This window comes from Thermobia domestica, chromosome 16 (assembly GCF_964235325.1).
Source record: "Thermobia domestica chromosome 16, izTheDome1.hap1.1, whole genome shotgun sequence".
Lineage (NCBI taxonomy): Eukaryota > Metazoa > Arthropoda > Insecta > Zygentoma > Lepismatidae > Thermobia > Thermobia domestica.
The window spans coordinates 134,345,981-134,361,469 of record NC_137469.1 but is presented as its reverse complement, the minus strand read 5'-3'; the positions used below and the strand labels follow the sequence as shown (position 1 = coordinate 134,361,469).

The 15,489-nt window shown below is 35.8% G+C and overlaps 1 protein-coding gene across 1 annotated transcript in view; it reads right to left on the bottom strand.

Annotated features, from left to right (window-relative positions):
* Positions 1-1,668: 1,668 nt before the first annotated feature.
* LOC145673431 (pickpocket protein 28-like) overlaps positions 1,669-15,489 on the bottom strand; it is a 74,533-nt gene continuing 60,712 nt past the window's right edge. Inside the window, exons 6-8 of the mRNA XM_081743131.1 lie at positions 13,051-13,153; positions 9,379-9,482; positions 1,669-2,439 (exon numbers count right to left, since the gene is read on the bottom strand). Coding sequence (XP_081599257.1) covers positions 2,015-2,439; positions 9,379-9,482; positions 13,051-13,153 — 632 coding nt within the window. The 3' untranslated portion in view covers positions 1,669-2,014. The remainder of the gene's footprint in view (positions 2,440-9,378; positions 9,483-13,050; positions 13,154-15,489) is intronic.

Here is a 15,489-nt window from a genome sequence, read left to right as displayed (position 1 = left end):
CTCGGATGGTTTTTGTCATATCACTTTGACAGTGCAACTTAGGGGAGAAGGAAGGGGAAAGACATTTGTAAATTATCGAAAATGAATGATATTAGAGTCACATCTATACCCTGGCCGGAGAACGATGATTTCTGACAGCTTTGCACAAAGCCACGGCGAGCGAGCAGACGACAGCAGGTCAACCAACCTTAGGCGCAGAACATGTCGCGTCTCCATGGTAACCACCGCCATTGCCAAACTTTCACTCACGCCCTATCACCCTCAACGAGGAAGCAGACGATTCTCCCCTTGCGCAAGAAACTCATGGCAATACCGCACTCCTCAGTCGTCCTCGCGAGCTGAGCTGTCAGAAATCATCGTTCGCCGACTGATATCAGAAAGCGCTTTAGTAATAGTAAAAAGTAGCTGACTAATGGAACATATTACTGTCTTTTCTTAATTTAACTCTGCGAAGCGAGTAATTGATGCTAATAATATTATAATAGTGTAAGACAATAAATTTCTATAAAGTAGCGATTCTATGTAGTACGGAACATTGTTATTGCCTTTGGATGGTTGCCTGTCGCAAAATTGATTTTAAGGAATTATGATTTTAAACCCTAAATACTCCCAACAAACCAGTGTGTCATGACTCACCAGTTGGGAACAACTACATTAGAGAGCGATTTATATTAATGTTTATCTTTATTGTTTGGTGTTATGCTGCAAGGTGCTAATGTCAGTTGCCTTTCTAACTATCTATACTTTATTAAAATATTACTTTTAATTATAAAATTTTTATTTCGCATCTGTGGTATTTTCAGACTTTATTGTATATATTCTTATAATGCAAAATCATCTCAGTCTGTGAGTAACTAATTTCTAATAGTTAACAATTACCACTTCACTACGTTCGCCCACCTCCTTGTTATACCAGAAAAATAATCTTTTGTGACATGATGTGTTCTTATAAAATTCATGCAAAGTTTTACTATCTCTTTTTCAGGAGTAATTTATTGTAACTAATTAATTACTATACTATAACGATATATTTATTGTCCCATATATTTAGTTATATATAATACAATACACTACATATACACGTAGTGTGTATGCATCACACAAATATAAGCATATTACAATAAATAAAGTAATAATTTTAAATTTCACACACATTTTTGTACTTCTTTTTCTCATAAGAACTTATACCGTACTATCTTATTAGTTATATATTTACATTTTATACAATAGGAAATAAGGCTGTTTTCAAACAAATGAAAATTGTTACACTTACTATTTCAGTATTACCTAGTTAAAACGGCTATTATGGCCATCATTCCGCTCTTTTACAAGAAACATTTTTTTTTAATACTGAAATAGTTTGTCAAAAAGTTAAGCAAGGAAACAGTGCTGCATATGCTACATAAATACTCATACAATCGATCTAATAAATAACACACACATTTACATTCGATTACATTCTACATATGTACAACTCTATATATCGACATCAGCCATGTGCAACAGACGGCCCTCGTGCCGGTTGTAACCCACTTAACCCTTTCATCCGGCCCTCCTGATCTGTTATTGGAAGTGTATTTCTTATGTAATCTATTAACCTGAATTGATTTTTCCCCTGAATAACTTATGTCCACCGTAAAAAAAAAAAAAAAAAAAAAAAAAAAATTGTTGGAACATCCAATTTACCACCGAACACTGAGAGACTAGTTCAAAACATGAAGGATCAAGTTTCCCACTGAAATAGTAAGTAAATAGATTTTTCTTTAGTAAGTAAATATTTTGGTTACCGTTAAAGCAATTTTTCTGTTTCTGTAATGTTCCTGTACGATGAACCACTTTCTCCACTGAATATAGCTATTCGATTTTTGTGATTGTCTTGTACGGCCCTCGACACCAGTAAATTCTTTGTAACTGGCAACACCTTCTGTTTCAACTTACACATGCCTGATTTACACTTTAGTTCCAAAGAAACTAACACTTATTACTTCCAAATACCTTAACAAACACTAATTTCCTAATAGCGTAAGTTGAAATGAAATCTACCGGGAGTGAGATAACTTGGTTTCAACGTTCCAGATTCAAATTTCAAATCGCTGAAACGCCTTGGTGCTATCACTCTATTTCTAATATTAATCAGAGACCAAATACCGTCTGGATCACGATAACCTACGTCAATTCCATGATAGTTTGGTTCGTATTTCATCTGCGACGAGCGCCTCATAATGTTAATGTTTCTTCTCTGTAAGGATCTGAGATTTTTTTGTTTGCGGGGTCCTGCCGAAGCAACAACTCTTGAGTTGTGGTATGGTTCTACCTTATTCTGAGTTTCATTTCTTCTGCATAAGTGGAATATTAATCGCAGAGTAAAGAAGTATATAATCTCAACAATTGATTGAACGCTGCAGCCAAGAAAGAAACCAACTGTTCCTCCAAATGAAACTGCAATTAAAATATCGTGCACATTAATTACAGACATATAAAGAACATATCAGATATTCTCTCTACTGCAGGCAGTGATACCAATCTGAAACGTTATAAAATCTCATCTCAAGAGGGCGAAATTACTATTTTGCTTTTGAACCTCCCACCTATACTGCTATCAAAATTTTCAAAACTTTGAATACGATCAATGAAATTAGTGTATATGAGTTATTTTCTTCAATATATATGAGTGAATTATCCAAAAAATTCTGATTGTCTATATTTATCAAACAGCTTATAAACACATTTTCTTTAATTGAAAGAGACAATTGAAAATCTTGATGAAAATAAATACTTCAGTATTTCCATCACGTTTTTGTATCACGTTCTTCCACTGAACGAAATAAAACTAGATAAATTTCATTGTTCAGTCATTTCGTATGAAACGGGGTTGAAAATTGGACGTTTCTCATTTTACCTTCTTCCATTAATTCTGTTCTTTCTTTCATTTTTTAAATACCAAAGTACAATCTACGTTACACTGACATGCATTTTATAGTAAATAAAATTTGACAATTAGCATTATTTTCACGTTTATTGAAGACCCATTTATCTATTCACTCATAGACAATTTTGTTGGCGTCAATGAATACATATATGAAAAATTCCATATCTGCGAAACCTATAACCCACACAAAAAGTCCAGAGAAAATCAAGTCTAAATGCATGGAAATTTCTTTATTAAACATTCTAGACTATGTTAGCACCTCTGCTGCTCTTATATTACTGCATATGCAACATTAACGATTTGAGGGATGATGTGTTAAAGGTCTAGCATTGAAAGGGTACTATTATCTCCATGTTCAAAATTTTGTGGGTTATGGGTTTCATGCACGGTGCCACAGACATATCCTACCATTTTTTTTTTTTTTTTTTTTTTTACGAAAATTCCCTTTGTCCCATTTCAAGAAATAATTGTTAACAAATTTCACAATATGGGATTTTCCCCACAGGATGGCACCACTGACTGCAGGTTGTAAATGAAATGAAATCTTTGAGTTTTACGTCCCACAGTTATGCCGGCTAGACTAAAGGAGACGGTGATTATGAGAAATGAATGAAATGGTGGAATGAAGAAAGTGGGAGGAAAAGGGAGAACCTCGAGGAAACCCACGCACACGGTGTTTGTCCACCACACTGCAGGTTGTGTTGGACACTGGGGTACAACAGAGGGATGTAGAGGGGAACAGAGATATTGCAATTTCGTTTTCAGTAATTTTATTTTCTTGAAAGTAGTATTCCTGAGAGATAGCAAATAGCCAGGTGGAAACTCAAATCAATCAAAATTACATGGGACAAAATAAAGATATGAAAATACTACTTTGCAAGCAAATAGCAATATTGAGAATGGTATATACATTAGACAGACTCAACAATCTGAAGAAATGTGAGCCACTTTCAACTTGAAAAGAACAAATACAGGATATTTTCGTGACCTTCTGTAAGACTTGAATGAATGATGAACAATGAAGAATGAAGCAGTTCGAGATGTGGAACCGCTGTCCGGAAATGCATCGGTTCCGAGTCCCCAGAAAATTTGTCGAAGTGATAGAAAAATGCACGTAACTGGAGAAAGAGTTGTCGAAACGAGTGCAGTCAAAGGAAATATATCATTGTTGGATCTGTAGATTCTACTAGTGTAAAAATAGATTGGAAACGAGATGGTGCAAGGATAGCCGCAAAGAGAAGATTGGGAACAAGATGGTGTCGTATGATATTCCGCATGTTTTACACAAAAGTACGACGAAGGTGTAATCACTGTAATTGGTTGCAATACAGTCATTTAAAATATCATAGCCAAAAGAAAACAAAACTGTGGGACTGGAAAAGAATGCATACTTTGAATACACACGATATTGGGTACGACTTTTAGAATGATGGACAATGACAGAAGAAACAATTTAAGATACGCTACTGTTCAGACTTGTTCACTGTTCAGTACAGTTTGTTTCGAGCTGTAACTTGACGAATAAGGGAGGATACAAAGATATCCATAACTGGAGAACGAATTGTCGGATTAAGGTCCGGTCAATGCACGGATTTTGTTGCTGGACCTGTAGAACTCATTAATCTAAATATGGATGGGGAATACAGGCGGTGCAAGGATGGCTCCACTGGAACGTAGAATATTTATGGACTTGCAAACAATTATTGAGGTTTATTTCACTTTGGCATCGTCATATTATTTTTCCTTTTTCTTTTTTCTTTTTTAAATATTGTCTGTCTCTCAAACATCTGCACTCTAGTAACACGGTGGATGAGCCTAACGGAAAATACTGATACTGAAAACGGTTTTGTTTAAGGTGGATCACCACCCGGAAGTCAGTACATATTTTAGTTCATTGCCTTAACTACTACGCAATGAAACGTTACATATTATAAATATTGTACTATAAGATAAAGTAATGTAATAATAATAGAGCAATAAGAGTAATAATAATAAGATAGAGTACTATAAGTCAGCTACAGCACAAGACACTGACTCATTTGGTTGTGTCTCCTGATATCGAAAAATGTAACAAATATAAGAAAATATTTGATTCATTTTACAATGAGCACACAAGATGGCACTTGCTGTAAGATATTTCAAGAAATGCTCATTTTTACGAAATGTTTATTGTATGTGTAAAGCATTTTAAAGTAACGATCTTCTCACGAAATATATATATATATATATATTGTTTGACCGTTTTTCGTGTTATGTTTCATATTTTATTTAAATATTAATTTACATTTAAGGAAATAGATTTTGAGACGAAACTTGCGCAGAACGTCATAATGCGTCGTTGCCAAATTTGTACGTTTACTGGAGCAGTCACAATAAGAAAGTTATTGGATTATAGCATTGCAGTTTGAGAAGCACAATTGCAGTAAAGGTCGAAAACTGATTTCTCTAGTAAGTATCCAAGCAGAATTCCATGATTATTTCCTTTATTATCTGGCATTAGTGAACACTCGACACTATCTGGCAACGCCACACTATTTAAGCAGCGTTTAGCATAGCACTGGGAACACCTAGTGATCCACCTTAACCGCTGCCGAAGACATTTACTTCAGAAAAGCAAGGTATAATCTTTTAAATCTGGTTAAAATTTCATTTGAAAGTCAAAACATACATGAAAAAGAAGTGAGGTAATATTACACAACTGCCTTATCCGTTGCCCCGATCACGACGTTTTCTACGACATGACAAACACATACGCTACAATAGAACACATACGTGCGAACTAACCATAGGAAGAATGTCAGCAATATAAATTCGAGGGTTAACGTACTGCCCCTCTTGTCAATTACGTTGTGAGATGTTTTCTTAACCACACTAGAGAAGACATGTTGGCAATCCTGTTGATACTCCTGAAGTTCTGATGTATTATCTGTACTATTGTGTGAAGACTTTGATATATTGACCACTTCATCATTGAAATTTAGTTTACGTTAACTCTCTTAAAGGTCCTCGGGTCCATTTTGTTCCATTTTCGTTTTTAAAGTTCCATAACTATCCTAAACTATCTCATACTGCATGGCTTTTATTAATTTTACCATGTTTGCATATCTAATTAGTTATATTCGCCGTAGGTGTTTAAATTAGAAAGCTATAAAATTTTATACACTTAAGTTCCTCTGGGTGCATTTGGAAATATACAATTTACTATGTAGATCTTATGCTGTGTTCGGACCATTGCTCACTAAGATGCACCTGTTTGTGATCACACTTTGCTTTGTTTTTTAAATCATTTTTGGACTTCGGCGTGAAATTTTCCACAAAACGGGAAATTCATAGAACAGGCAGAAATGAAGGGAATTTCTTTCAAATATAAGTGAGAAATCGGAAAATTCTTGCGCTCTTCGCTCATTTGTACACCATATTCGATCAGTGAGATCTCGTTTATTCTGGCGCCCTTGCTTTCACATTTCCCTTGTATCCAGTGTCGCAGGGGCAAGTATCAGTGTAATTGATGGGTATTGTTAAGTTCTGCTTGTGCAGGAGTTGGTAGCCCAAATTACTGTCCGGAATCGTTTTTCAGTACCGTCTTCTTATTATAAAATCCTCTATGAGCAGCATTTTTTTTCAGAAATACCACAATAAAATGTAACTTCTCTAACAGATAGGAATAGGTGTCCCCTCGACCTGACGTCTCGAAAAGGATTCCTCAGTAGCGAACAACGTGACAGGATGTAGGACACTCGCTGCTCCACTGCAAACAGAAAGGGGTTAGAGATCCCGACAAAGCTCCACTGCAAGCTAGGCCCGGTTGTGATTAAGAATCTCTCGCTTCTTCACTGCAAGCAGAAAGAGAGATAAAGTCTCCCACAAGACTCCACTGCAATCCAGGACTAGTCGTTTGACAAGTTATTGCAACACCATAAAGAAATAGAACAGGTCCCCACCCTGGGACCCCATTACCACGCGCCCAGTCCGAGCCTGCGATATATGTTTCTACTTGAAACTATTACTGTATGCTTTCTCCTCGTACTTTTGTATAAGATACTCAAAATGTCCTCTATGCGCTGGCAGTGCGCCATCCTTGGCCCTAGTGGCGTATTTAAGGGGCGCTTTCGAACTTAAGCTCCCCACAAATTTTATTTACTCTTTTAAAGTATAATAAAATAGTTTATCTTGCAGAATTTTCACATTTCCAGGAATAAAGTTCGCAAAGCAACCCGAAAGAAAATCGTAAATACACCTTTGCTTGGCCCTATCCATTTTTACATTAATGAAATCTACAAGTCGAAGAACGAAATATTTGCTTTGATTGAACCTTAATCTGACAATTCGTTCGTTCTCTAATTATGGACATTTTTGTACCATTCGATAAGTTTTCGACGGGTTATAGATCAAAACCAACACAGTTCTGAAGAGTGGCTCCTACCTCAAACTGTTTCTTCTGTCATTGTTCATCATCTGTAAAAGTCGTACCCAATACCATGGTGAATTCAACGTATGCTTTTTTTCCAATCCCACAGTTTTGATTTTTCTTAACCATGATATTTTACATGGTTGTACTGAAAGCAATTACACTCACACACACTCTCATCGTACTTCACGTATAAGTATGGCTGCTATTTGTCCGTATTTTGTGAGAACTGTTTGTATTTTTGGATCCGTGACCGTGTCCGTATCGTACAAATCATGAAATAGGAAAATGTCCATATTTGACAGTTTTTGGAGCTCCCCGAAAATTCCTAAAATCTCGTGCAAAATTTAGTTCTTTACAATTGACGTTGGTGGCAACACTGTTACCGTGGCAGATGAGAACGGTCGTGGCGCAGTATCACTGTTTACCATTTGTTGTTTGTGTAGGCCTCCATAGTTTTACATGAAGTTAGTTTTTATTTTATATAAATCATGACAAGTAAGCGGAAGAGGGAGTGTAGTTTCAATGAAGATTTGAAGAGGGAGGTTAACTTTATTAAAGACCAGTTACTTTTAAAGGAGGTATTGTCTTCAGAAAAATATGATTGGCACTCTACTAAAAATAGTGAATGTTGTTCTTCGCACACATAAAAAGTACTGACATGCAACAATAAGTTATTTCGAACATATAATAAATTTTGTTTTTGCTTTTTGTACAATGTTTGTTAGTTTTTAGTTTATTTTTTAAATGTTGGTACTCCTGATGTGATCAGGCCCGTGTGCGCCCCTGTGCTCTAAATAATTTGCCGCCCCCGCATAAAATTTTCCGCCCCTTCCCGAAAACGACCAATATTAGAGTTGAATTCATAGATTTTGGGGTCGCTGAGATGAATAGTAACTGTTTTAATCCAATTCAACTTCAAGGTCATACTCCACTCCACAGGGAGGGGCGATTTTTTAAAAGTAATCGAAAACGACAGATAGTGTTGAATTCATAGCTTTCGAGGTTGCTCACTTTAACAGTATCAGTTATCATGATGTTCAAAGTTCATCCTCACCCCTTGGGGTGGGAGAGATGACTTTTTAAAAATAATCAGATAAGCTAGCTAATTAGTAACTACTGTAATTAGAGCGAATTAAATACATACATACTCGCGCTTGCGCGGGACTCTGTGGGTTCCTATTTTAAATATTACTTTATTGTGAATCTTAAAAAGAATCCCAAAATTTTGCCGCCACTAAATTCTGCCGCCCTGTGCTAGAGCACAGAATAGCACTTACCTAAATACGGGCCTGGGTGTCATAAGGGCAAATACCGAAGTTACTAAATTAATGTAAAAGAATTTTGATTTTATCATATAACTTATATTTTAGTTACTATTAATAAAGTAGATTATGTTTTTGAAAACTGTCTCATTTTTCCATTCTAGGCTTCTTTTGCTTAGATGTAATATACATAATCTAATGGCATCATTTATTATATTTCTGTTAATGAAAAAAATATAAAACATGTTAATTTCCAATAATGTTTTAAGTATTACAGTAAACAATTGTGTGATAACGTAAAAGGTCACTTTTAGGTAAAAATTTCATTTGTGTTTGTGTGTGTTTGGGCACCTTGTCTTTGATATTTCGTCATTTGAAGGCTTGTCCGTATTTTTGATCAAAAAATTATGGCAACCCTACGTATAAGATATGCGGAATATCATACTTCTCTATAGGATATCCTTTTACCGTCTTGTTCCCTATCCATTGTTATATTAGTAGAATCTACAGATCCAACAATGCAGTTCTTTAACTGCATCTCGATCCGATAACTCTTTCTTTAGCTATCTATCATTCTGTCAAATTTTCGACGGACGCATTTCCTGACGGTACGCGTTGTTTCGTATCTCAAGTTGTTTCTTTTGGCATTGTCCATTGTGTTCCAAGTACCCAAAATCACAGAAACACATTGAATACATCATCACTGAGTAGATGTTTATAAAGTTAATGTAATTCTTCACGAAAGTGCATAGAATTAAGTGTATATGTTTTCTTACCTAAAAGTTCTTCCATACCAAATATGACGCCTCTATGCAATGTTAACTTAGTGTATTCCTCGATTTCCCACGATAGGATGACTTGATCCTTGCCCATTCCTGTTCTGAAAAGGCAGATTACGTTATAAATATAAGGCACAACGTAACGTAACTAACATTTTAAAAGCAGATCAATCGTAAGCAGAGACGAAAAATATATTTTATGGAACATTTAGGCCTATGTGAGACTCAAGGAATGTAAAAAAAAAAAAAAAAAAAAAAAAAACTAAATCAAACCAATGTTTCTTAGGCATTTTCGGGGAGTGAGCCACAACCCTTGTGCAGCTAAAGTAACTTAAATTGTGATTGAATATTGATCTTGCACAGGGCACGTCCTTTACTAAGTAGTGTTTCAGTACAGTCCTGCAAATTTTGATCTGCTGTTAAAAAAAAAAGCAAACAAACAAACAAACAAAAAAAAAAAAAAAAAAAAAAAAACTGGAAGATAGACCGAATCTGATGTTATTCTGCGACTGAAGCAAAGGTATTACCTAACAATTCGACGATTTAGTACAGTGAGTAGTGTTGTATCAATTTCTCAGAAATAATAGCAAAACTAAATTGTTTGTATGAGGGAAAAAGTGAATGAAGAGAATTTCAATTCAAGTACTTAGGATACATCGAGCATTTCTCTACACAAGTAAATCATTCTTAAAATATACAGAGTATTTGAATGACACAATGAGAAAAGACATGAAAGATGATTGCAGAGATATTTGTAAGTCCTTTTTCTCTTTCACACGCAAACCCTCTGTAAATGCACATTCTCGAAAGGAAGAAGACAATACTCGATTGAAAAATATCCAGGATCAGAAATTTTCGGTTTCATAGCTAATGCAGAGGATCTGTATCCGTTTTTTGAATTGGAGTCCATGATTCAAATTATATATACAAATCTGAATCTGAGATTAGAATCCAGATCCGAAATCCAGATCACAGATCCAAATTCGGAACTGGATGTGAGAATTGATCCGACCGGATTCCAAATACGGGATCAGAATCTCCCAAATTTTTTTGGCCATCCCTAAATGACACCATATTTGTTGATCGTTACACTGCATAATCCAATCTTCCACTCCGTTAGTACAGACTAACGACGAAACCGATTCAAGTGTGACACGAAATTGTGGACGAATTTATGCGCAAACGAAGTGTTTTTGTGTACAGTTAAATCCGTTACAGGGAAAAACCCTCGATATCAACCATAATAAGATGAAGGCTGGCGGTCCGATATTTTACGAATTTTTGAATATATAGCGATAGTACAAGTAAGAGACTTTTAAAAATGAAGTGGAAACGTGAAGACACATGTACAGCACAAAAGCGTACAGACCGAACTCGTCTGTTGACTGACAGAGACCGCCGACAGTTGAAGAGGGTCGTAAAGTGTAATAGGCAGACATCTATCCAGACCGTCACACAGGAATTCCAAATTGCATCAGGATCCACTCCAAGTACTATGACAGTTAGGCGTGAGGTGAGAAAACTTGGATTTCATGGTCGAGTGGCTGCTCATATGCCACACATCACGCAGGTAAATGCCAAACGACGTCTAGCTTGGTGTAAGGAGCGTAAACATTGGACGATTGAACAGTGGAAAAACGTTGTGTGGAGTGACAAATCACGGTACACAATGTGGCGATCCGATGGCAGGGTGTGGGTATGGTGAATGCCCATTGAACGTAATCTGTCAGCGTTTGTAGTGCCAACAGTAAAATTCAGAGGTGGTGGTGTTATGGTGTGGTCGTGTTTTTTTTTGGAGGGGGCTTGCACCTCTTGTTGTTTTGCGTGGCACTCTCACAGCGCAGGCCTACATTGATGTTTTAAGCACCTTCCTGCTTCCCACTGTTGAAGAGCAATTCGGGGTAGGCGATTGCATCTTTCAACACGATCGAACACCTGTTCATACTACACGACTTGTGGCGGAGTGGTTACACGACCATAACATCCATGTAATGGACTGGCCTGCACATAGTCCTGACTTGAATCCTATAGAACACCTTTGTGATGTTTTGGAACGCCGACTTCGTGCCAGGCCTCACCGACCTACATCGATACCTCTCCTCAGTTCAGCACTCCGTGAAGAATGGACTGCCATTCCCTAAGGATCCTACCAGCACCTGAATGAAAGTATGCCTACGAGAGTGGAAGCTGTTATCAAGGCTGAGGGTGGGCCAACATCATATTGAATATCAGCAGTACCGATAGAGGGCGTTACGAAGTTGGAAGTCATTTTCAGCCAGATGTCCGGATACTTTCGATCACATAGTGTATTATTTCCTAAGTAAAGTCTTGATTCCATAGTGTTGGAGCTATGAACCTTTAAAATTCATTTTCTTCATGTTTTCGGCAGCCTACATCTCCGAAAGGATGGACTTGTACACCCAGGTTAGTCTATACTTTTGGTCTTACCTTGGTGTCAGGAATTACCCGTAAACATTGTCGGTGTTGTTTTGAAACACCATGTATATCAGAGAACTATAGTAAATATTTCTTTTTGTAGTGGAGGAATGTCACCAGTAATGTGCGTCGCAAAGAATTCCTCAAATTCCTCAAAATCGTAAAAATTCCTCAAATGATTTGTGCTGATGATGATGACAAGCTATTGTTGAGACTTATACGAAGAAGATTTAAAGAAACAGGCGCTTAGGTGAATTCAATCTTTGTAATATTCAATGTGCATTTTATTAGTGCATTAAGTAGTTACTATAAATAAGGTTATAAGTATTTACTCTAACAGGCACGTAGTCAGGATTTCGTAATAGGGAGGATCCGGGACGAAATACTGTGGTTATCACACCAGAGGCTCGATCATTGTAAACTATTTTACTGACAACTTACATTTGTTCGTTTAGCCAGGATTTCGTAATGGGCTAGTGAAATTAAATACTGTGGTTACACACCAGGGGCTCGATCAAAGTATCTAGGTAAACTATTTTACTGGCATCATACCGATATTGATTTGTTAGGACAATAAAATGAGGATATGTTAGCCAGTATTTAAATAACAAAATGTGAAGAATCCTCGAGTAAAATAATATTTTAAAAAGTATTGAAAAATATATAGTCTTCGAAGTCATTCGAATTCGATTCTTCTTGTTTTCTTTCTTCTTTTTCTTATCTTCGTTTAACGCCGTCAAGGATAGTAACGAGATCTCTTTTGGCAGTAAAGACATTCTATAAAATGGATTAGTGTGCCACAAAATTAAAAGAAATGTTGCCAGGTTCATATTATTGGTGATTGGGTGAATTTCTTAAGTTCTACCTGAGAGTCTCTCTGATCTTTTATCGCTCGTCACTTGTAGTCCATAGGATTAGCATGGAGCTAGATGGAATTCGGAATGCTCCGTTACAATAATATCCATTTTTAACTTGAAACTCACACCCCCCTGTTTCCTCCACACAAAGCTCCTCATAAGAAAGAGTAACCAAACGCTTGCGGTGGCTTTTTAACGATGATTATTCTTTTTTTGTTTCTTTTTGTTTCATCCTTCCTTAATTTGTTTTCATTTCTGGTTTCGAAGGGGAGGGGGGTCCGGACCCCCCGGACCCACCCCTTGGCTACGTGCCTGTTCCTAACATAATCACTTAAAATAATTATAATCATTTAATTTTAAAATAAAATGTACGTACGAGCTTGAGATATCAGTTTTCATGTAGTTGTAGACGGTTGTATCACACTGTTCATAGCATTTGCACAGCTTCTTTTTCTTGTCCGAAAGTTGCACAATTTTATCTGGAATTTAAAATATTCAACGATAAATGTTGTTTTGTAACTTTTGAGTTTCGAAGTTGTGAAAATGTTTTTTATGAGCTACTGAAAACTATAATTTTAAACTTTTGCTTGTAGAAAGAACTTTTAAAGAGCTATAAGCCACATGCAGTTGCATAGCAGTGAAATGTTTAACTAGGTAGACCTGTAATACTGAAAACCAACATTTCCTGTTGCATGCAATTTTTATACTACCTGTATGGATAATATTATCTAGCATCAATCTTAAATTTTTATTTACTATTGTTATGAGCCATTTAATTGTTGTATTGAAACATGAATTAGCACCATGTTACTAACACAAGTTGGAATGAACCTGTAAAAGAAATATTTGAAATTCGATAAGTAAAGAACAGAAATAATCCATTAACCATTCTACTGTTACAGGTTTGCAAGATTCATCGCCACAGAAAGAAAATTTCTTGAATACTGTTGGACAGAAAGTGATATATAAAATAGAACATACTCTGGCTCCATAAGGAATTGTCAGATTCTACGATAACAGTCCTTGTTGCTAATGGAGAGCTATTGCAATGTAAGAGTTGTATTAGTTATTGTAATAGGCCAAGTGTGGTGACTTGTGAAGGGTCGTTGAGGCACGAGTGTAGGCAGGTTCTTTGTGATTGAGTAAATGGAATAATAATGTTTGGAGCCTAAGATGGTTATCATTTATTAGCACCGTACAAATTGAGGTGACTAGTCAGAGAGAACAGTATTGGCAGAAGCAATAAACGCTATTCTGGTCTAGCCAGTACAGATTGGATTATTTCATACATCTTTAAAATCCAGCTTGATAGTATCCTTCCACTTTCTTCGTAGTCTGCCCAAAGGTCGTCCTTGCTCCCACATGCAACATAAAACGATAAAACAAAATTCATTGCTTTGTATTGAATTTCTTCTACAGTTTCAGATTTTTTTGGTCTTACCGTTTAAGTGAATATTTATGGGAAACGGTGAAGCATAAACGTCTTACTTCCTATACACAATTCAAATCATAGTTCTGTATACGTAATTTAAAATTTATACATGTATGTACTACATGCTCTATTTGGTTTGTTTGTACTTTTATAGCTTCAGTGAAAATTAACTTTTAAATATAGCGAAACCAGCAGAAAGATATCGTTCTGATCACCCGTATCCATAAATTAATAATTCTGTATATGAAAGTGATTAAAATTATTTGTACTGACTTTGTTCTACAATATTAGAGTTTTGTTTTTCCATTTCGATGTAAATAAAAAAAAACAATGTACAGAGCCGCGTTACACACCCTGTCACCCATCAAATCAATTCTGTAGGTGAAAGTTGTTTCAATCATTTTAGCTCAACTAATTTGTGTTAAAATTTTATGTCCTCATTAAAAAAAAATAAATAAATAAAATAAAAACATTTAATCGGATTGGCGTTTCCAAATGTTTGGTTCAAATTGTTCCTGTTGAGGTGGTTGTGGAGTTTAGATACCTACCTTACCATTCTTAGTATATCCAGGAAACAGTATTTGGGAAACGATACCCACAAGTGGTGATAGAAGGTTAAAAAAAGGACATTAATGGTTTTGAAGTAAACCAGTGGTAGATTTATCCACTCGTACTCATCATTTCAACACTTACTGATTTCTTCAATCTACCATCCCCGATTAGAACCGTTTCTCCGACTTCCTGCTGAGGACGTTACACATTAGGCAGATGCAAAAGGTCGTCCTAGCCCCAACCAGATCCCTTTTAAAGCGTAGAGGTTGCAGCCTTAAACCAAAAAGTTCGTTCGACCTCTAACAAAAATAAGACCCTAATGATTACCTTAAGAAGTTTTCAGAAGAAATATTCTTATTTTTGTGAAACATATTTGATTCAACTGTGATTTAACTCGGGTTGAGGATTCATTACATTACCACATATTTGATTTCTCTTAGTAAAATGCAACTGCCTTACTTATTACACACTGAAAGATGTAAATGAATTCATAGAGCTGTTATTTAAAACAACACAAATAGAACACTTCGGATTAAAAAAAATAGATATTCATGTACACTCCTGTCTAAAATTATTGTCGCATATCTGTAAATATGTTGTACGAATATAATTTGATAACGAATTCGTCCGGCATTTCTTACAGTGTTAGTATATGTATAATTGGCAAAGACATATATGTGTCAAATTTCATGTCAAAAGAGCAGTAAATAAGAACAATAAAACGAAAATAAAATTTTCTTGTCCATTTACCAACATTTTGTTTTACTTATTCTAATTTTCGTGCTTATAATTCTTTTCCTATGAAATTTACCACAAATATACATTTCTCGA